Source organism: Juglans regia, chromosome 13, assembly GCF_001411555.2.
Source record: "Juglans regia cultivar Chandler chromosome 13, Walnut 2.0, whole genome shotgun sequence".
NCBI lineage: Eukaryota > Viridiplantae > Streptophyta > Magnoliopsida > Fagales > Juglandaceae > Juglans > Juglans regia.
In genome coordinates, this window is record NC_049913.1 from 21,664,403 (window position 1) to 21,688,287 (window position 23,885).

At 36.2% G+C, this 23,885-nt stretch overlaps 2 protein-coding genes across 4 annotated transcripts in view; both read left to right on the forward strand.

The window, feature by feature from the left end:
- The window catches only part of LOC109006031 (alanine--tRNA ligase-like), a 37,426-nt gene extending 20,961 nt beyond the window's left edge, over nucleotides 1-16,465 (forward strand). The window contains exons 13-24 of one of the 3 annotated variants that reach the window (XM_018985186.2): nucleotides 69-191; nucleotides 970-1,113; nucleotides 1,204-1,275; nucleotides 1,371-1,446; nucleotides 1,524-1,666; nucleotides 1,762-1,870; nucleotides 1,956-2,143; nucleotides 3,691-3,780; nucleotides 3,918-4,097; nucleotides 4,461-4,634; nucleotides 16,103-16,212; nucleotides 16,345-16,465. In XM_018985186.2, the coding sequence (XP_018840731.1) occupies nucleotides 69-191; nucleotides 970-1,113; nucleotides 1,204-1,275; nucleotides 1,371-1,446; nucleotides 1,524-1,666; nucleotides 1,762-1,870; nucleotides 1,956-2,143; nucleotides 3,691-3,780; nucleotides 3,918-4,097; nucleotides 4,461-4,634; nucleotides 16,103-16,174 (1,371 nt within the window). In that variant the 3' untranslated portion in view covers nucleotides 16,175-16,212; nucleotides 16,345-16,465. Of the gene's footprint in view, nucleotides 1-68; nucleotides 192-969; nucleotides 1,114-1,203; nucleotides 1,276-1,370; nucleotides 1,447-1,523; nucleotides 1,667-1,761; nucleotides 1,871-1,955; nucleotides 2,144-3,690; nucleotides 3,781-3,917; nucleotides 4,098-4,460; nucleotides 4,635-16,102 lie in introns of all 3 variants that reach the window. The other 2 variants (XM_018985193.2, XM_018985177.2) reach the window with 2 other exon arrangements.
- Nucleotides 16,466-18,367: 1,902 nt separating this feature from the next.
- Nucleotides 18,368-18,877, forward strand: LOC109005759 (exopolygalacturonase-like). The gene has a single exon (XM_018984807.1). The coding sequence runs from the start codon at nucleotides 18,368-18,370 to the stop codon at nucleotides 18,875-18,877; it is 510 nt and encodes a 169-aa protein (XP_018840352.1).
- Nucleotides 18,878-23,885: the final 5,008 nt, after the last annotated feature.

The following is a 23,885-nucleotide window of genomic DNA, read 5'->3' on the forward strand; positions in this document are numbered from 1 at the left end:
ACTTCACCCATATTGTTTTAGATCGCATATTGCATTGATGTTATTTTCTTTTCTATTTGCTATTTCAGGACCATGAAAGTGTTATAAGAGCAATTTACACTGGTTCCCAGTTCTTGGAAAGTGTTGTTTCTGGCAGTGAAATTGGTATAGTTCTTGAATCTACAAGTTTCTATGCTGAGCAAGGTGGTCAGGTATTGTGTGCCTTAGGTTATTGGGTACCTATTTTTAGAAAATGCAAGGTTTGATTAAACCTTTTTTAGCTGTGCAACTTGTTGAAAGCTAAATGGTGAAATAAAAAGAGATTAGTATGTGTGAATGATTCACAAGTGGCTTGGATGCTATCTAAGAAAGGCTGCTTTTTGCGGCAGAGATGGCAGGGGAAGAGTGTGAGTAGAATGTAATACATAAGCTTAAAATATAAGGTGTATCTAATTGTACAGTATTTTTAAATGGATATAAGTACCTAGATCAGTTGATAGAGGGATCATAGTTGGTCATTCAGGGAGGTGAAGGCAAGTCCTCCATCGTAATCCTAACTGGAAGGGGTGGGTAAATATGCTCATGTTAAATATATGATACTGACCCATGTGGTTTGCCACAGAGGATATATGCTTTGAGTTCTGAGTTATTAGGTCTGTTGACAAACTGAAGATGGCATAGAGACGATTAAAATGGAGAAAGTTGATTTAATCACATACATCTAGAAAAAATGAGAAGGAAGGTGAGAATCCTACCTATAAACGTATAAATTTGGAGACAGAATAATTGTGATATTGGAGGTTGTTATATGAAGGGGCATTCATCTATATCAAGGAGGAATGGGATATAAGCAGAAACGTCGTATCCTCATCTTGTTTTTTAATGTAATGGGGTTCTGAGACTTGACCGTTAATTATGCAATAATCTTGGTCATTATGTTTCTTTTTCTTAATGAAGCTTGGGCAATTGATATAGTTCTTGTGGTTCTAGATTTTTGATACTGGATCACTGGATGGTCCCTGTGGCTCATTTCAAGTTAGTAACGTTCAAATTTATGGAGGTTTCGTTCTTCATATTGGTTCTTTTTCTGGAGAGAGTGGCAAATTCTCCTTGAGTGACAAAATAATCTGTAAGGTAAAATTAGCATCATCTTATAACCATTATTATTTGTTCTTGTTCTCTTTTCTTTTTTAACTCTTTCCAGTGCTCTAATGATTTCTGCAGGTTGACTACGACAGGCGTAAGCTCATTGCCCCTAATCATACCTGTACTCACATGTTGAACTTTGCTCTCAGGGTATGCATGACATTGCTAATGGTCATGAACTTGCAAAGTTATGGTTGTTAATCCTTTTGTGCTTGGACTTTAAATAATTTGTAATATGAGTGCAGGAGGTGCTTGGAAATCATGTTGACCAGAAGGGATCTATTGTTCTTCCTGAAAAATTAAGATTTGACTTTTCACATGGTAAGCTTTATTGGACTTGTAGATTGGGTTATTTTGAGGGCACTGAATCGCTTTAACATGCCACTGAATTTTGATAGGCAAGCCAGTAGATCCTGATCATTTGAGAAGGATTGAGTCAATTGTGAATGATCAAATAAAAGCTGAATTAGACGTGTTTGCCAAGGAGGCAACTCTTTCTGAAGCCAAACGTATAAATGGTTTGCGAGCTGTTTTTGGTGAAGTATGCTGCTTCAGTTTGTCATCATTGTCTTCTCAACTCGGCCATTGTATGCCTTGAATGCTAAACTCTTGCATAATTTTGTCTTTATGCTGTAGGTGTATCCTGATCCAGTTAGAGTTGTGGCAATCGGACGAAAGGTTGAGGACCTTCTGTCTGAACCAGAGAACAATGAATGGCTATCGATTTCTGCAGAACTCTGTGGAGGTCAAATTATGTAAATTATATGCGCCTTTTTTTATGTCCTTTCTCTGAATGTTGTATTGAATGTCTCATGGATACATACATCTAGGGACGCATATATCAAATACACGGGAAGCTAAGGTATTTGCCCTTTTATCTGAGGAGGGAATTGCCAAGGGAGTACGGAGGATTACTGCTGTCACAACTGTAACTGCTTCTAACGCAATAGAGTTAGCAAACTTACTTGAGAAGGAAGTATGCGATGCATCAACAATAGAAGCGAGCATGCTGGAAAAGGTTGGTTTTTTTTTTTTCCTGGTTTGGTGCTGACAGGTATAGGTGCTCTGTCTTCTTGGCTCACTTTTAGGCTTTACGGTGCACAGCATCTTGTCTCAGCAGCATCTTATTATTTTTAATCCTGACGTCTCAGTTCCTCTTTTATCATATAAGTGCCACTTCATCATGAGCATGTGTTTGATGCACATTTCTGAGACATCTCATTATCAGTTTAATAATGCAAATATTTTTCAATCTTATATGAAACCAATATATAATAGTTGCCAGCCATGTTTCCACGTTTGTCAAGAAAAACATGCAAGAAAAAACTGCAAGTTAGACCAGACATATGACCTTTATATCGGGAAACTAGGTGATGATATAATGGTTTTGTTATAATTAGTGTTGTGTTAGGATTTTGTGTTGCCATCTCATTTTATTTGGTGAGTATAAATTTCATTAAAAAGTGCAGGTGCAACCTAAATACACAGGAAGTGAAAAAAAAAAGGAGAGAGAGATACAAGAAAGTAACATAACCTAAGCTCATCAAAGTTTATATACTCTGTCCAAAGGAAGAGGGTATTGAAAAGGAGAGTTTTGAGCTGCTGCTTGTTCTCGATGCTTAAAATTTGTCATTTCTAACCCATAGGGGTTGTGGCTCAAGTGGTAAAGGCCTTTGTCTTGGTGGTATGCTTCCTCCAGGTCTAAGGTTCAAATCCTCTTGGGTGTAAACAATTTCTAGAGGCCATCGGACTTGAGGAACTAACCTTTGAATTACCCGAGATGCATTTGCGAGAAACTCCTTGCCGAGGGCCTATGCACCCTTGGGATTAGTTGGGACTTTGTTCTCGGACACCCGGTTCCAATAAAAAAAAAAAATTGTCATTGCTCTCTCCAAATACACCTTATGAGACAAGTGGAGGCCATCTTCCACCCTGTTGTGGTTTTTAGACCGTTTGAACCCTTTCCAAGCACCAAAGAAATCCACTATCCCTCTAGGCATTCCCCAAGTCAAGCACACCCGTTTGAAGAAGGCAGTGCACTAGCAATCTCATTATGGAGTAAAAGATGATCAAAAGATTCTAGACTCATCTTATACAAGTGACACCAATCACTCTTCTTGTGGTTTCTTTAGATTATAGATTGTGAGAAATTACCTAGAAAGGCTGTTCAAGGAAAAAATGAAGCTCTCGAATGGACCTTAGTCTGGCAAATGCTCATCTAAGGAAAGGGGTTGTTATCATTAGGAATACGGACAGTCAACCCTCTCTTGGATGGGGCCTTAAATGAATGCGATAAAGGCCTTTCCCTTCTCTTGATCTTGGGGAATACAACAGACTAATGAATGCGATAAAGGCATTTACTTCCCAGTCATGAGCTGCTTTGATAAAGCTTACATTCCACTGGTGCTTTGACTAACACTTGGGACGTCGAATACGATTTAGGACAATGCTTTTGTGGAACTTCATTCTTTTTCACCACATTTCTTATCCCATGGAGTAATGCATATTACGTGTGTGCATACATTCTGCTATCCGCTTGACACAATCTGATTTTCCTCTTTGCAGACAGTGGCTTCTTTGAAAAGTCGTGTGGACTCGGCACCTATTCCAGCAGCCAGAAAAGCAGATATCAGGGCAAAGATTTCCGTACTTCAGGTATTGCAGTGTGCTTACATGTTAATGGTTCATAAGTTTATCTCCATTGTGCCTGGTTCTGTGTTTTTAACTGCTCCTGATCTGCTTATATCAATGGTTCCCCCCACCCTATGTTCTGAAATGTTGTGTACTTATAGAATCAAGTGAGAAAGCTGCAAAAGAAGATTGCTGAAGAGAATGTACAGAAAGCTGTCAAGGTCACAACTGAGGCAGCTGAAGTTGCTGCTTCCGATGGGAAGGCGTTCTGTATATCCTGTGTTGACGTTGGATTGGATGCAGCTGCAGTACGCGAAGCAGTTCTGAAAGTCTTGGAACAGGTCATTACTGTTCACTTTGCTGATATTTTTTGGGTCTGTCAGGCTGTTCTATGACTTGGGTAGTAGATATTATTTATTTTTCAATCAGACGGGGGATGCATAAATTTATCACTTTGAATTCGGAAATTCAGGAATAGTAGTCTTATTTATAGTGACAAGGCATTTCACATCTTTCAAGAAACTGTTTATTTTAGTTTCTCATGGTGATGGATCCTTTTCTTGGTGGTCTAGTTCAAGATGATGGATTTTTGTTTTGGATGTCATACGCTAGGAATTATACCCTTTAAAGTATGTCTCACAGATTCTTATACATTATTGTTAACTCGAGCATAAAATATTGAGATTGTTGTGATGGATGGACAGGGGATATCTGGTATGGTTTTCAGTACGGATGGAACCACCAATAAGGCAGTGGTGTGTGCTGGGGTGCCAGAGAAAGGAGATAAGGGTTTGGAGGTGTCAGAATGGTTGACTGAAGCTTTAGGGCCTCTAAAAGGACGATGCGGTAAAGGGAAAGGTGGTCTTGCATCGGGCCAGGTTAGTAATTTTCACATGGCTGCCTTCGAATGTTAAATTCCAATGGAGTAACTTTTTTTTTTGTCACAATGGAACCTTGCATGAATCCCTAGAACGATATAGTTATAAGCTTATGAGGGGCAAGGTTTTGAAGCTTAGGTCTGAGCCATCGCTCGAAAGACTGGTTCGATTTGAATAAGTTGAAAGTTGAAAAGATTTTAACACATTTTTTAAATAGTTCACGGAACCAGTTGGATCGGCCAATTCAGACCGATTCTAACTAATTTTTGTTCAATTTGAACCGATTCTAACCAATTTATTCTCGTACGAAAATATGATAACATTAAACATATATTAATTTTTTCTCATTGTGTTTGGTAAATAGATTTTTTTTTTTTATAATTAATAAGCGAATTTTATTCCAAGTAAATAGGCATAGCCGAAGTACACATGATGTATATAAATGAGTACACCTAAATACAAGCTAGAATAGAACACCCCTTAAACAACACATTACAAATATTTCCATTACGAACTAGATTCTTCACCCAAAAACTTAAAGTCCTAAAGAAAAACTCCGTAAGTTCCCCCATAGAATGTTCACTGTCTTTAAAGCACCTATCGTTCCTCTCCAACCAAAGGCACCAAATCAAGCACAAGGGGATCATCCTCCACGCTATTGCACTGCTTCTACTCCTCCCAAGACCCTGCCAGCAAGCGAAGAAGTCCACCACATGCATAGGCATCACCCGAGCAATACCCACCCTAGCAAAAATCCCTTTCCACAGCATCGTCGCCACCTCACAATGAAGGAAAAGATGGTCAACAGATTTTGCATCCTTCTTACACATATAACATCAATCAATCACCAATAAACCTTTCTTTCTAAAATTATCCGTGGTTAATATTTTCCCAAGAGACAACAGAAAAATGCAACTTTACTAGGCACCTTAGCTCTCCAAAAACATTTCCAGGGATAATCTTTTTTTTTTTTTTTTTTTTTATAAGTAAACGATTGTATTAATAACAAAAGGCTTAGCCCAAGTACACAAGAGGGTATACATGAGTTAACGCCTATCTAGGAAGAAGAAAAAGAAACAAGAAAGCCATGAATGCCCAGGCCATTAAAATCTACAGCTATGGCCTATAAAAATAAAGTTCTGGCAAAAGTGATCTAAGTTCTTTTATAGAGCGTTCTTTATCTTCACACGTCCGGTCATTACGTTCCTTCCATAGGCACTACAAGATGCAAATAGGCACCAATTTCCACACAGTTGTGATTTGGGGGGCTCCTCTTAGGTTTGTCCAACTGGCTAAGAACTCAACCACTATGGCTGGCATGGCCCAAGTTAACTCCAACCTACAGAACACATCATCCCATAGCCCTCTAGTGACCTCACAATGTAGTAGAAGATGATCTACAGTTTCACTACTTTTCTTACATATGCAACACCAATCTACTATGATCATCCCCCATTTCCTTAAGTTGTCCATCATCAAAATCTTACACAAGGAAGTTGACCAAGCAAAAAATGCCACTTTAGGAGGTGCTCTATTTCGCCAAACCTTCTTCCGTGGAAATTGGTTGTCTTGCGAGTGTGTGAGAAACTTATAAAAAGAACGAACCAAGAACATGTCTTTATTTGTTGGTTTCCACCACAACTTGTCAGCTCGTTGAAAGTTTGGTTTCATGGAGTATAGAATACGAAAAAAATCCTCAAAGCTACAAATTTCCCAATCTTGGGCAGCCCTACCAAAGTTGACATTCCATTGGGCTTGATCGCCAAATAGTACCAAAACATTCACCACTGAAGCTTCTTTTTCACAAGCAATCCTAAAAACTGAAGGGAATGAATCCTTAAGGGCATTATCCCCACACCATAGGTCATTCCAGAATTTAATTCTAGAGCCATCTCCCTACGTAAGTCTAGTGTGATGAGTAAAAATTCCCACCCTCGCCTAATGTGCTTCCAAACTCCCACTCCATAAGCCCCACTCACCTCTCTAGTCCACCCCCCCCCCCCAATATTTAAGGTCTATCACCGACTTCCAAAGGGTTTCCGGTTCCATAGTGTATCTCCACAACCATTTCTCGAGTAAAGTCCTATTAAAGATTCTCAAGTTTCTAATTCCCAGCCCACCAGAGGAAATTGGAGAGCATACCTTATCCCACTTGACCAGGTGGAATTTGAATTCATCCCCCATACCACTCCAAAGGAAATCACGATGCAATTTTTTGATCCGAGTTGCCACACTTACTGGAATGGGGAATAGAGATAGAAAATACGTTTGTAAAATTGGACAGAGTGCTTTTGATTAAGGTGATACGACTACCTTTCGACAAGTACAATCTCTTCCAACCTGCTAATCTACGTTCAATCTTCTCAGTCACTATATCCCAGATCGCTTTGGCCTGTGGTGCTGCCCCAATGGAAGACCAAGGTAATTTATGGGAAGAGAGGAAACCTTACAACCAAGAATGTGAGCCAACTATCGGATATTGCTAACATTACCATCCGGCACCAACTCTGACTTGTCAAGGTTCACTTTCAGACCAGATATCGCTTCAAAATAAAGTAAGAGAGCCCTCAATGCCCGCATTTGGTTCTGTTCTGCCTCACAAAAAAAAATCAATGTATCATGTGCAAATAATAGGTGAGAAATGTTGAGAGTACCCCTATTGGGGTTCCCAACCAAGAAACCAGTCACAAAACCACTGTTAACCAAGGCTGAGATCGTTATGCTAAGCGCCTTCATAACTATGACAAATAAAATGAAGATAAAGGATCCTCTTGTCTTAGGCCTCTCGAACTGTTGAAGAAGCTAATTGGGTTGCCATTTACTAACACTGAAAACGCACTGTTGAGATACACCATTTGATCCACGAACACCATCTCTCCGCAAAATCACATCTCCCAAGCAAGTAAATTAAGAAATCCCAATTCACATGATCATAAGACTTATCCATATCCAATTTACATAAGATTCCCTTATTGCCCGATTTGATACGACTATCGAGGCATTCATTGGCAATAAGAACTGAATCTAGAATTTGCCTACTCCTTACAAAAGTATTTTGGCATTTCGAAATAATCTTTCCCAACACCTCCCCTAAGTGATTTGCAAGCACATTGGATAAGATTTTATACACCCCATTTACAAGACTGATGGGTCGATAATCTTTCATTTCCGTTACCCCAAACTTATAAGTGCAATAAAAGTGGCATTGAGGCTTTTTTCAAATTTTCCAACCGAAAAAAATTCCTGAAACACCTTCATTAATTCCTCATTCATCACATCCCAACTTGTTTGGAAGAATCCCATAGAGTAACCATCAGGACTAGGTGTTTTATCTTTAACCATTTTCCTTACCACCCCATGAACCTTTGCCCTCCTCAAAGGGTCTCTCCAACCATGGAACACTCTGTGACTCAATGGACTCAAAGGCTAGTTCATCAAGCTTTGGCTGCTATCCCACCTGTTCAGTAATCAAATGTTTAAAAAAATCAGCAACATGCTCTCGAATCACAGGAGTCTCTGTACAAGCCACATCATCAATATTCAGCATTTCAATGTTATTATTTCTCCTATGAGAGTTGGCCACTCTATGGAAGAACTTTGTGCTTCGATCACCTTCTTTCAACCACAATGCTCTGGAGTTTTGGTGCCAAGAGATCTCCTCCAATAATATAACCCTCTCTAATTTTGACACCAAATCTGTCTTCCGAGCTAACTCTTCCATAGAAAGAACCCGACCCTCCAGTATCCTTTCTAATTCGTGTAACTCTCTCAACATAGACTTTTTCCGGTCACCTATATCACCAAAGGACTGAATATTCAAAAGCTTTAAATCTTGTTTCAACGCTTTCAGTTTACCTGCCAAAATGAAACTAGGAGTGCCAAGTATCTGATAGGAGGACCATCATTGCCTAACCTTGTCCACAAAGCCTTCAGTTTTCAACCACATATTTTCGAATTTAAAATATCGATGCCCTCCTTGAATCCCACCGCAATCCAAATAGGAAAGTGATCCGAACAAATGCGAGGAAACCTCTTTTGACATAGATCCGGATAGTGGCTTTCCCACTCCAACGAGACTAAAAATCTGTCCAGTCTAGTCCACATATGGTGGTTTGACCATGTAAAAGCTCCTCCAATGAGAGGAAGTTCCACCAACCCCAATTAAAAAATACACTCCGAAAATTCCATCATTGCAGGTCGCATCCTACTCTCTCCTAATCATTCTCTTGGGAACCTTATAACATTAAAATCCCCGCCTATGCACCATGGTATGTCCCACCAACTATGCACTCCCGCTATTTCGTCCCATAGAAGTCTTCTATTGCTATTTAGGTTTGGGCCATAGATGCCAACGAACACCCACAGAAAATTATCTTCCACACTCTTGAAGTGACAAGCCACTGAGTACTGCCCAATGAATTCCTCCATTTTCTTTACCACTTTTCTATCCCACATAATTAGAATACCTTCCGAAGCCCCATTAGATGCTAAATAAACCCAATCCACAAAAGTACAGTTCCATAAACTTCGAACATTTTTTCTTGTAATAAGTTTCAGTTTAGTCTCTTGTAAACACACAATGTCTACCTTCCACTCACGAAGTAAGGGTTTCACCCGAAGACGCTTATCAACTTAATTGAGCCCTCAGACATTCCAAGAAATAATTTTGGGCTTCATAAAAATGCAGCTACTCCCGTCACTTTAGATCTTTCTCTACTTGCACTGCCTTCATAGTTTAAAGACCAAGTTAGTCTCTTGAGCTCCCTCTATTTTTTTAAACCTGATTTCTTTTGTTGAACATGCCCATCTTCAATGGTTGTGAGCAAAGCCAAGAATTGTTCTTCAAATCCCTCACATTCAATTCCCACAACCTAATCAGAGACTATAACCCAATCAGAGACTATACTGACCTGGCAGAAAGCAGTTCAGGGGTACTAGCTCCCCAACCATGTCTATCACGTCCCTGGGTGTCCACTTTGGCTGCAGCGGCACTCCCATTTCTTCTTCAACGTAGTTTGGCCTAGCACCCCACTTCGAGGGGTCCGTTATAGGCACCAACATCTGAGAGAGTCCCTCTAAAGCCTCCTTTGTGTTCTCTACTTCGTAAAACAACGTGCGGGCCACTTCCATAAGTTGCGACGCCTTCGTCAGTGGGGAGACCACCTGGTTGGGCCTTGTCTGTCGGCTTGTCTGGGCCTGAGAATCGACATCTGACGGTGCGACATAACCATAACCATTTCGGGCTCCTCCGCCAACACCTCACTCTCTAACAGATCCAACATCTGAGCCACCTTCAACGGTTCTGTGGCTATGAACTTGTCTGTCAGGACCTTTGCCAGAGAAGTCTGGAGCCTCCTGCTAGTAGAAGACCCAGCCACGTCCCCACCTCTCGCTCTCCACGGCAAGCAGCTGTCTTGGCCTTCACCTTGGTTTCCTTCATGGGCTGAAGCCCAAGACGTGGGCCCTTTGGATTTGGGCCACTAACTCTTTAATAAGCTGCTACCCGAAGCCCAGCTTGTTTACTGCTATTACCCCCCACGGGTTGAGGCACAACTTGCTTATTACTTGTGTTGGGGCCCAAGCCCGCAGCCTTATTCTCCTCAATACAACGTATTAGAGCAGCCATCTTCTCCTGCAGATCAGTCAGCCGTGCTTGCATGTCCTTCAAAGTATTCTACACGCCATCGTCTGCCAGAGCGATAGCATGCCTGCCACCGCCTCCCTTCCAGTGCTCCCAGTTTGAATTCGTTCCCGGGCTATTTCCATGTTGGGCTATTTCCATTCCCTATCCTTGTAAGCATCCCATCTGGTTTGTTGTTGAGCACCACCACCAGCCCCACCACGATATTGCCCTCGAGACTGCATTGGCGCCATTGTCTGCACCAGAGTCTAGGGAGTGTAGCCTTGGGGAGGTTTTCACCAGATGTGTGGCCTGCCACCCCCCCAGCATGAATGGGACACAGGCCCAAATTGGCCCAGAAACTGTTTCTAGGCCATTTTTGGGCCCATAATTTAATTAAAAAAAATTTAAAAAACATACAAAACTTAATATTAAAAATAACAAAAAATAATTTACAATAATAAAAATTATTAATTATATACTACTAAGTTGCAATTATTAACTAATAATTATAATTAAGCTATTAGTATATTACAATGATAATAAAGAGAAAACTACTACAAATTCATCTAAAAATATTACAAATTGTACTATTGTAGCAATATTACAATTAACTAAATTAACAGAAGAATAACATTTCATTCTTCAATGGAATTTGGGGTGGCCATGGTGGTAGAAAAGTGAGTTGTAACTTGTGCTGACTGCTGTGAGACTGTGAGAATCGAGATCATAAAACCTAAAACATTAATAATTTAAAAGAAAAAAAAATTAGATTCATAAACATGAAACAAAAGTTAAAAATAAAAACATATATTAGAAATGTAATAAGTACAAACATTAAAAGTACTAACCAATTTGAGATTGAGATCAAGATGAGAGTAATCATTGGGTCCTTGGGAAGTTAGGATTAGTAATCATTATAAAATTACAACTTTTATTACTTGTGGGCTGTGGAGGTCATATATATAATTCTAGTAGAAACCTAAATATATGTATTTTCATAAATCTTCTAAAAATATTATTATTATACTTTTTTGGTGGGGCCAAGAATATGTTTTTATAAGTTCTGAAAATTAGAGACCAAAGGAAAATGTATTAAATGTCAAATGACAAATCTTCTAAAAATATGATTATTATACTTTTTCTTCAGGTTGGCATATTAAATGATCAACTTTAATTTTATAAATTAAATCAACTTTGCTTTTAAGTCGTTTGAGTATATGCAGTCTATTTAGACAATACACACACACACACACCCACCCACACACACAAATATTTCTGAAATTCAACACCCAAAGTATATAATTAATAACATCTCAAAATTTTTTCATCCATACAAATTTTCATTGATCTACCTATTCATTTGCAAAATTTGATGCAAAACAGTCTAAAAATTTTACAAATAGTTTAAAATGCAATATGATCACACAACAATTTAAGCAACCTATTAATTTAAATATTGAAACACCTAAATTAATTTAGGGTTTCGGATTGGAACCCTAAATTAGTTTAGGGTTCCAATCCGAAACCCATGCACAATGCACATTCACAATTTCACAAATCATTTCAAAGATTCACAAATCACATGCAAAATCAAGATTCTCCACAGCACACAGTTCACAAATCTCATCCATCATCTCCATTTAATCCCAACCTTCCTCCAATCTCCATAACTCAACAAAAAATAAAATAAAATATGTAAGTTAAGAAGAGGTTCGGATTTGGGGCACCTTCGGCGAAGATGATGCGACAGAGACGGCCATAGAGAGCGACGGAGATTTTGCAGAGGGAGACTGAGAGAGAACTGAGAGTGAGAGTGAGAGTGCGATGTGAGAGTCTGAGACAGACAAAGATGAGAGAACTGAGAAGGGGAGGGAGGGGCTGGGGGGGAGGGGAGTCGCGGGAAGGGGGGGTTAATTTACCAAGATGAAACGGCGCCGTTTTGTCTATAATGACAAAATGGCGTCATTTCATCTGGGGGGTTCAAAACGACATATTTAATATGTCATATTGTCTTTTTTTTTTGGGGGGGGGGGGGGGTTTATATATATATTTATTATATATATATATATATATATATGCGGGGTGCGGGGCTGGGGAAACCCTAAGCGAGGCTGGGCCCCCTCCGGCCCCTGCCCTTGTTCGAGGCCTTAGATACGGGCAGGGCCACCCGCCACCTGCATTTGTGGCACAGGGGCTGCCATGCCCGTCCTGGGGCGGGGCAGTGGGGTGCAGGGCCCCGCTGCCCACCCCTACTAGAGCCTCCTTGTACAATCGATTTTATGATTGACTTCTCATCCCCGGCAATTTCTGTAAAACTTCACCCGAGTTGCGAGACATGAACCCCACTCCGAAATAACCTCCCTCAACGCATCTGCCATCCTCCTCCATCCTGTCCCCTCATCTTTCGGTACAAAGATAAAATTTCACCTTCCACCCCCACCGTATTTTACTAAGGCCATGAAACGACCATTGACATTTGAGCACCTATGAGCAATGAAGCTCCTGGCACCCTCCCTTGAAGTGGTATAAAAGTCCTTCGTCCTCCCCTGTCCTCCCCTTCAAACACTCTAGAGCTTTTGCAAACCATTGCACCGAAATCATCCCAAGTCTCACTTCCTTAACTATCTTCCAGCTACTTTCTGTAATGAGCAGGAAGCTTCCTTCCTTCCTCAAACTGAATGTTTTTGCTTCTGTAACTAAATTTCTTCTGAACCCCATCCTACTCCGCGACCCCTATGATTCAACACTCAGTCATGATCTCAATTTTGAACTCACCGCTTAATCCCACCAGGCCTCATTGGAGTTTTTGGTTGTACAGAAAAAAAAACTTGGTTGTACGGAGAGAAAAAAGTTTGGTTGTACGGAGAGAAACTAAATTGCAACTAATTAGTGCATGATTCCCTAATCCTGATAGAAATGCAAACTATTCACAAGATAGATGATTAAAAAAGACTGGGAAAGATTGAGATGCCTATGCACTGAATACCATGTGATACTTTTTTGGTTCCAGGGATAATCTTTAACGCCATGACTGGTTAACATCCTGTAAAAAGAACTCACAGAGAATCTGGAATTTTCTGCAGGCACCCACATCAGACAATCCTCCCTGTTGTTCAAACTTCATATCATATAATATTCCAAAGAAATCAGAAATTTCACTTGCTTCCCAATCCTGCACATCTCTGGTGAATTCCACAGTCCAATGAAACATATTATTAGAAAAATAATAAGAATCAGCCACTGCAGCCCCTTTATTTCTAGCAATCCTAAAAAGATTAGGATACAACATCCCCCACTTTAAATTTAATATATTTGACAATAGCCCCCCATCCCATCCGAATGGTTTTCCACAAACCCACCCCCATACACCCCTCTTACTTCAGACGTACACCAACTCCCCCACATCCTCCCATATTTAACATGCACAATATGTCTCCATAAAGCATTCCTCTCATTAATATACCTCCAAAGCCGTTTCCCAAGAAGAGCTTTGTTGAAAAGCTTTAAATTCCACACTCCTAAACCTCCACTAGCAACCAGAAGACAAACCTTATTCCAACTCACCAAATAAAACTTTCTTTCCTCCCCATTACCATCCCACAAGAAATTCCTGAAAATCCTCTCTAATCTTGTAGCCAGCCCCAAAGGCAAAGGAAAAAGTGAAAGGAAATATGTAGGAAGATTAGACAACGTACTCTTAATCAATGTAAATGAGAAACAGTAATGCTGACCCGTGACTCATCACCCACCATAAATCCCGACAAAAAACTCACTTCCACAGCCGCTTCAATCATATGACTCAAAGCATCAATAACTAATACAAAAAGGAAAGGAGATAAACAGAACAATTGAAAGATAAACATGAAATTCCTTACTTTATTTAGTTGAATAGAAAATTAAAATAGGGCTGGAATGAGTATCTTGTATTTTATGTGTGATTGTGTACAAAATGATCATTGTTATGAGCTTATAACTTAGAAGAGTTTTTCTTCTTTGTAAAAGAGAATATTTGAGGAAAAATGAGGACAATTGAGGTCAAATACTTGAATTATATCCTTCTTGAAACTATTTAGATTCATATCCTACTCTTATTGAAACTCTTATTGAAACTATTCAATCAATTCATGTTTAAAACTCTTTTATACATGATTTTAAATGCTTAAATTGCATTATATTTATATATTTTAATATTTTAACATTGAAACACCCGATTCAAACTTATGATGAATTGTCCGATTCATTGAATTGGTTCTTCCTTGATTCTGAATCCAATTCCCATTTTTCAAGCCTTGGTTTTAGCATTTGATAGGTTTGATCTTAAGTTCTCTGCGTGGTGAAGGAATTAGTTTTTTTTTTCCTATTTTTTTTTTTCTTGTGCTGAGGAATTAGTTTATAATTTGAACAATAAGATTTCTGCGAGGGACAGGGTGTTAGGATGTAGATTTCCTTGATAGTTATCTTCTTACCCACCACAGCCTTCTCTTAGGCCTTATTTGGAAACCTATCTTATCTTATTTCATCTCAACATCCAAACGAGGTTTGTCTCATTTTGTATACTTCCTGTGTACATGGGCATTGCCTAGTTTCATTCGATTCAATAAAGATTCTTACTTTAAAAAAATATATATATCCAAATGAGGCCTAATTAGAGCATTGACAATGGTCTAGCCAAAGTCAAAGCCAAAATTTGCCTAAAATTACATGTTTTGCCTAAAGCCAGAGCCATTCAACATATAACCCCACATTGGATTATTTATATATTAGCCAAAATATTAATATAATATTATTTTTTTAATAATAATATTTTTGGAACTTTTTTTTTTTCATATTTTGCAACTACACTAGCCGTATGTTAATTAATAAGTAGAGATAACAATATTAATAACCATGCACAAAGTTAGTTATTTAATATTATTATTGACAATGTTAATGAATAGTTGGAGATGCAACCTTGGGCTTGGGTATGTTCCCCCAGGTCTAAGGTTCAAATCTCCTTAGGTGCAAACAATCTCTAGGGGCCTTCGGATTGGAGGATTTTTTTTCTTGAATTACTCGAGCTGCACTTGCTGGAAACTTCTTGTTGATGGCCTGTGCACTCTCGGGATTAGTCGGGACGCTGTTCCTAGACATCCATCCGGTGCCAATAAAAAAACAATACTTGGAGATACAATATTTTGAAATAAAATATGTGTTTTGGCTATGAATACTGTCTTGTCGAAGATGGAAAAAATTTAGGATTTACTGTAGCTCATAGTCTTACTTGAAGGACTTTAGCTAGTCCAATGCCAGCCGATTTAATAAAAAACTAGCCATATTTTTCTCTTCACTAGCATTTGGTTAGTCCAATACCAATGCTCTAGTACTTTTCAATTTCAAATTTTCAAAATTTTCATTGAATCATTATCTAATCATTACACTTTTCCAAACTTCCAAATAAACACAAAAAACAATTCAACATTTTTAAATTTCAAAACAAAAATTATATTCTAATAATATTTTAATTTTATAATATTTTTAATTCAACTTTTTTTTCCCTAATTTATCAAAATCCAATAAAACATCTAAACTCAAACTATTTCACTACTATTCATAGATTTCTCATTTCATCTCATTCTCCAAACGAGACCTTAATTGTTATTGAGATAAGTTCCATCTCTTTGTTACCTAAAAAATCAAAAAAAAGGGAGAAGCTAAAAAGAAAGAATCAATCAAATGGAAAAAGCCCACAAAATGTCTGCTAAAGTGAGGAAAAAGCATCTAGCTGATAGTCTGTAGTCTTTGTATTTAGCTTTTTTTTTTTCCTTTATCTTTTGTCTAATTCTTTTTATGTACTTGTTAATTCCAGGGAACAGATGCATCACGTGTAGATGAGGCAATCAATTTGGCAACAACATTTGCATCAATGAAGTTGAAATGATATATCATGCAAAGTCTGTTTCCCATGGAGCAATTAAGGTTGATATGTCGTTTTGCTTAAAAGATCAATTTTAACATAACAGTACGTTCGACAATGTCCAGTATCTCAAATTCCTTCTTCTTCTTCTTCAATATCATTGTTAGCTTAATAGATATTTATTATTATTACAGTCACTGATGAAGGGAAATGTTTTCCAGCCTGGGGTCAGATCATTGTGTTGGTGGCAGTGGAGATCAGGAGTGAATTCCCTTCAATAATAACCATATTTTTTATGATATATTATTTTTTTAATACGACATCCTAATAATTTTTTTATCTTCAATTTTTTTCCTTTTAGATTAAGATAAAATCAACACAACCATTTTATTTTAATCAATTCTTCCCTTCATGCTTAAATCTTTTTACTTTTTAATCAAGAACATCCAAATGGACGGATGGATTGGTTCTCTCTCTTTTAATTTACAATTTTGATATGTTTTAATGTTCAATAACTAAAATATTTTTTAGATTTTTTACTACTTGCGAGTAAGGCTCTTCTCTAAACGATGTCATTCATGTTTACTACGGATTTACAAAAAAATAATTTTTTATTTTTATCTTTTTTCTTCTTTTTATATTTTTTTAATATATTTAAATATTTTTAAAAAATAAAAAAATATGTCAATATATTAAAAATCACTTTTTTAATCATTAAATAAAAACAAATTAAATATATGAGCAGTCAAAATGAGAGCGCAAATTAGCATTTTCCAAGCACTAAAAGTGTGGCAGAAACGGCCAAACAAGTGATCATTACGGCACTTCTCGAAATCAAAAAAGAATGTTCATACATACCAAAGATGGCCGAAAAATGGATATTTTAAAAAGTACAACATTAGGGCCATGTGAGAAAGGATCATGTTAGCAGGCCGTCAGCATTTATAGTTAGTTATAAATTTTTATTTTAAATTTTGTTTTAAGTATTTTTTTAACATTTTTAATCATTAAAAAAATACACAATTTTATTCCTTAATCATTAATTAAAATAAATAAATAAATAAAATTAAAATGCATGAGAAGTAAGATTGAGCAGTAAGTTTGAGGGGCTCCATTGGCATTTTTCTATAAGAAAACTCGTAGAGGAATTATATCGACAACATAAATTTTCTTTTTAAAGCATTTTTTATGTATTTTAAAAAAATAACGCAGAAAAAATAAAAAATACAATACTAAAAAATAAATAAACACAAATCGTAAAAAAAAAAAACATCTGATCGATACAAGTAATGACAGGTATTGTTAACGCTGTATTTCGCACGCCTTTGGGCCAGACCCCGGCAACTTGGGTCTTCAGAGTACGGGACCTCGATTGATGCTATATGGAGTCTCTGGCAGTGGTTCAGTGCAGCTATGTGGTGTTGGTTCGTACATCATGGCAATGGACAGTATTTAAATACAAAGAAAATAAATGAAAATAGATACAGATTTTACATAGTTCGGCACTAGGCTTACGTCCATGGGGTTTGGGAAGGGGAGGTTCCCCTATAATAAGATTGTTTACAATCTCTCATGGCCTCTCATTTCTCATTGTACAATGAAAGTTGTAGAGCTATTTATTGGAGAATAAGTTCTCTTTGGAGCTCTCTCAATGAAGAAATCCCCAAGTCCGAAAAAGTCGAAGTCATCCTAAAGAGAGAGTTCAAAAAAAGGTCCTGAATCTTTTCCACTGCCCCCACTTGCTTTAAGTCACTTTCATACTTTTTCTCTCATGACACCTTGTTTTATGTCAAATCTCTCATTTTTCTCTCAGACATTACTTTCTCATACCTCATGACACTTTCATGCCTTAGTCTCTTCTTGTTTCATCTCCTTCTCTCGAATTTTGTTTTCTAGTGAGTTTCTCCCCCAATGGCTAGGCCATTCCATGGCTGGATAAAAATCCCCTCACAGCTATCATTATGTTTGAGGGTCCTTGCAAAGAGCAGATGGCATTTGTGATCAGAAGGATTCTCAAGGATACATAGATAATTTGACACCAAGTGGCAGCGGCACCTTGGACGGCCAAGGAAATGTGGCTTGGCCTTATAATGACTGCAAAAGGAATTCTCATTGCCCAGCTCTTCCCGCTACAATGAGACTTGATTTTGTTAGGAATGCAGGAGTTCATGATTAAAGATCCATTGACAGTGAGAACACCCATTTTATTGTATTCGGATGTCAGGACATGAACATCACTCATGTCAAAATGTCGGCCCCAACACCGACGGGATAAAGATTGGAAGCTCACAGCACATCGGAATCTCACATTTGATTATCAGTACCGGTGTTGACTGCATATCCATGCTGCCCGAAACTAGAGAGGTCAATATTTCCGATGTTTTTTGTGGTCCTGGGCATGGAATTAACGCTGGGAGCCTCGGAAAATCCGGGGATGAAGATGTTTTGTCTGGTATTGTTGTAAAAAACTGCACCTTCTGGGGTAGTACTTCAGATGGAGTGAGAATCAAAACATGGGCTTATCCTATGCTCAAGGACACTGAGGCTTCTAATTTTGTGTATGAAGATATTTTAATGGATATTAATGTTGGCAATCCCATCATTATTGATCAACGTACAATATATATTGCCATGTCCCAGCTCCTTGAAAGTTTGTGCCCTCTCGAGTGCAAATCAACAATGTCACGTACAGAAACATATGGGGAAGTTCACAATCGAAAGTCATAGTTACTCTCAGATGTAGCCAAACAAGACCATGCAATAACGTGGTGCTGGAAGACATCAATCTGTCTTATGTGATTGGCAATGCAAATGCAACTGCGTTGTGTTCTCACGTCAATGGACATGGCCTTAGTAAACAAAACACTGCATCTTGCTTATAATACTACTCGGCCTCCTGCTGCATGCATGCATGCATGCCCTTTCTCGAGCAAGTTTTTAGGTTAATTAATTTGCTGCTTGCTGTAGGAAAATATGGAATAGTTATGTTCATCTAATGTTGCATGGCTAACTTCTGTACGTGTGTATACTTGCATTAATCATGCATGGGTGTGATCAAGCTGTAGTACTTTCGTATCGGAAATCGAATATCTGTCTCATATGCTGTGTAGTACGTACTAGTACTACTACAATTGTACCGTCGTTTCGCTAAAACGTGACGTTCTGCATGTTGTCGATCGGTAGAGATCATAAACATGATCAACAAGAAACTCGTCGGCAGCGTTTGATCAGAATATATATTAAATGTTTTTTTTTATTTATTTATATTTTTACTAAAAAAAAATCCCTAAAAATTTTGATTTAAGCTCCATTTGGATGTTGAGATGGTCTTAACTAATATTATCCAATTTTATTTCAACTTCCAAACATAATTAAAAAATAAACACTTTTTAATTTCAATTTTTCTATTTAATCATTACCTAATCATTATTAATTTTCTAAACTTCTAAATAAAACACAAAAAATAACTCAACTTTTTGAAATAATAAAACAAAGATTATATTAAAAATTTATATTTTAAAAATATTTAATTTTATAATATTTTTATTCAATTTTTTCTCTTTTTACTATAAATTTAATACCAGATGCTTTTGTTTGGTTAAAAGAGACCAAGTTAAAATTTTAGACGTTATGTATTTTTTTTGCTTGATATGTTTATATATATGAGTTTCTTTATATTATTTCAATGATATATTGTTCTTGACACATGATATACTTTTTGTGATACATAAATTGTATTAAACGTACTTCTATTTTAGATTTTACTCTCATATTTTTTGAAAAGGCAGAAACAATATTCTTTTTATATTTTTTAGCTTCCGTTTATCCCTAGTTCTATTAATTTTAGATTTTTTTTAAATATGTTTGGGTGTTGATTCATTTCCACTTGACAGTGTTGTGACACAATCTATAGATGTTAAAAAGTTTGATAAGTACTGTTGATTATATGTTGGATTTTGTCTAAAATTAATTGAGGTTGATATTTTAGAAAACTTGCATGTTTTTGTTGTGAAAACCATATCAATCATTCTTTTGCAATATTTTCTATATTGAATACTATACCAGATTTTTTTGTCATAAATAGTGTAAACCTGAGCTATTTTTACGTGATCATGTGTTCCTACTGCAAAATTGCGAAACAGATTTATGTACTTACTGTACACTCACAAGATACTTTCTTTTTATTGCATTGTTACTATTATTGTAATGCACTCTAAAGACCATTAATGCATGAGATTATTGATACTACTTCTACGTACTAAGATTATTGTTATTGTTATTGGTCTTGTCACGAGCATAAGATGTGACAATTGATTAATGGAATTAGTGTTATTGTTGTTGGCCTTGTCATGGGTATAAAATTGTGACAACTATGAATTACTGATTACTGGTATTGATGTATTACTGGCCCCACCTCATGTTTAAAAGTATTATGGTTACCATTATTGATATTGTAATTATTTACGATATTAGGATAAATTCTAGAGAGCTACACTGATATTAATTTTTCTATTTATCGTTGCATGGTTTATAAACTATTGGCTGATGGTCTATCCATTAGTATTGGTTCACAACTTACTAAGTCAGTAGACTTACGGTCAGTTTATTTTCTATATTTTTTAGATGTCATTGATGATCGTGCTGATATTATGAATAGACGTTAATAGCACATAATTGGATGCGAGTAGTAAGAAAAATGACAAATGACATAAATAAATTAGTTAGATTGAAGATAGTTATTTGTTACTTTAGTTCATATTTTTCGTGAAAAATTCTTGAGATAATTGATATTGGAGGATTTTGTATTTAAGTTATTATTTTAATTGATTTTCATTAAAAGGGTTTATCCCTAGGTATAACATATGACAATTAACATATGAATAGCACCACTAAGTCTCGTTTGTTTTCACAACTCATTTCAACTTATTTTATCATTTTTCATCTAATCATTACAATTTTTCTAAATTTGCATACAAAATAAAATAAACAATTCAACTTTTTCAAATTCAAAAATAAAAATAATATTAAAAATATATATTCTACCAATATTTTATTCAACTTTTAACTTTAATCTCATCTCATCTCATCCGCGAAAACAAACGAGACCTAAAATTTCATTTGCCAAGACGTGTGCAATCACAATGGTGCTACTTTAAATTTTTCCTTCCTTTTCGCATTTAAAACAAATAATGAAATTGTGAGATGGGGACTCGAACCAAAGACGTGGTTTGGTTTGGGTAGCCTGACCAATGAACTAACACAATGAACCATGGCAATGGTTCACATTATTATTTACTTAACACTAAAATATTTTAATCATTCTAAGTATAAAACCAACAATCTCCCATCCGATTAAAACTTTTTAAGAACAAATTAAAATAAATTTTTTGACTAAGTACTATGCATTAATAGAGGTAGCTTGTCACTTTGAATGTCTACCCAGTATTAGCGTGTTTCCATATGAAAGATATGTGGTGAACTATGTCTTGAACCAAAATCTTTTAATTCATGTTTCTCCACACCACACAGCATATATCAGGCTCCTATGAAGGTGGTGTATAAAGGTTGTGCATCGTATCTTGGATTCATGAACGCTCTAGGGAATAACCTAATTACCATAGACTGCGGCCCCACAGTCACACTCACATAAGTGATTCCTCCAAAGGTACATGCAATTCAATACCTCACCTTAGTTTTGGACCCACTCAAAGCAATTAGCTTTTCATTTGTCATTGCATTTATAACGCTCACATCCTTGGAATGGACTTATAGTAATATTTTAATAGTGCACTCCAGTCACTGGGTAGCTTGTTCTTTCAATTAAACCTTCTCTCTAGGATCTACAGTTAGGAAGGTTGGGTTGTTGCTATTGTGATCTAACTAATGAGATTCCTTCTCATCCCCTTGATGTATAACCTTCAACTTTACCAATCGTTTCTTCATAGAATCTGCAAGGTTATTTACTGACTTTATATATTCAAAAGTCAAGTACTCATTCTTTATAAAGTATCTTATTATAGAATGTCTAATACTCATATGTCTAATTAACTATCATTGTCTTTTTAACTAGTGAAATTTCTAACAAGTTTTTAAGCTACTATACCTCATGACAATAGTATCCAAGACTATTAATTCAGTTTCCATAATAAATCGTGATATCATGGTTTGCTTGGAAGATCTACAAGCCACAACTGCTCCACCAAGAATGAAAATATATCCACTCTTTTCCTTATAATCTACTGTGTTAGTTATCTAACTAACATCACTGTATGCTTCTAATACAATGTGATACCCTAAATAATAAATACTATATGTCATGATTCCTCTCAAATATTTAAGAATTATGTTCAATGTATTGAATGAGAATCATTAGGCCTAGCTAAGTCTACTCACATCATATGAAACATTAGGTCTAGTAAAATTAGCAAATGTACAACAACATACCAATAGAGCATTGCTATTCATAAGCCTACACACCACACACCATAATTTATTTTTATTTTATTTTTTAATTTTTTTTTGGTTTTATTCTTTTTAAAATATTTGAATTCTTCTACTCATCATCCATATACCACATATTTGGTAAGAGAACAAAATTAAAAAAATACTAAAAAGATGATGTGTGGTATATGAGCCTTATGAATAGAATTTTTCATATGAGAATATTTCAGTTGTGACACAATATTTCCAAAATTCTTACTTAAATGCAAAAAAGAATCAAAACGAGTATTAAAAGGTTTGCATTTGAATCTATCAAACTTCTTAAAAATCGAAATTGATTTATACTAATAGCATTGTGAGATTTCAATTAATTTAACACTCAAAATTACTTGTATCCCATGTTTTTCATATCAAATTTTTTAGATAGAAAATTTTAAACATTAAGAAAAGCATCTATATTGGTATCAAGATGATAATATCATTAACGTAAAGACCTAAACATATATCATAAACTATTTTAGTGTATAAACACTTTTCAAATTCATTTATCTTAAAATCATAAGATAAAATTATTTTATTAGATTTTTTGGTGCCATTGTTTAGAGGCTTGCTTTAAACCATAGAGAGATTTAATAAATCTACAAAATATTCTTTTCTATCCTAGAATCACAAAACCCTTTACTTGATCAATGTATATCTTTCCTTCTAGATCGCCATTAAGAAATGCAGTATTTACAACCATTTGGTGGATCTCAAGCTTATAGATACAACTAGAGCAATTACAATATAAATTGTGGTTATTTTAGTAACAGGAGAATACCTATAAAATTAATTGATATCATTTATTTGTGTATAACCCTCTATAACGAAACCAACTTTAAATTCATCCATAGTATCATTAGGTTCCAATTTCTTTTTAAAAATACATTTACATCCAATGACTTTGCATCTTGAAGGAAGATCACATAAGTTCCAAGTGTTACTAGTCTTAAGGAATTTCACCTAATTATTTACACCTTTCCAAAAAGAAAAATCAATAGAAATCATGGAATATTCCTTAAAGCCTAAAGGGCAAAGGTTATTCCTCAACAAAATAGGTATAGAAATCATGTCCAAAGTTTTTTTCCTTTCTCACTCGTTTTCCTCCTCCGAGTTCATTTTCTAATATAGATGAACTTTTAGGATTAGATAAAATAACGAGTTGACTACTAGTGGAAAGAAAACTTAATGTAGGTAAATAACTTTCTACTTTGTTTTTGAAAGGAAATAGATCTTCAAAGAATGTTGCATCCCT

Coding starts and splice junctions, on each gene's coding strand:
- LOC109005759 (XM_018984807.1), top strand. CDS start 18,368: ATGTCAGGACATGAACATCACTCATGTCAAAATGTCGGCCCCAACACC.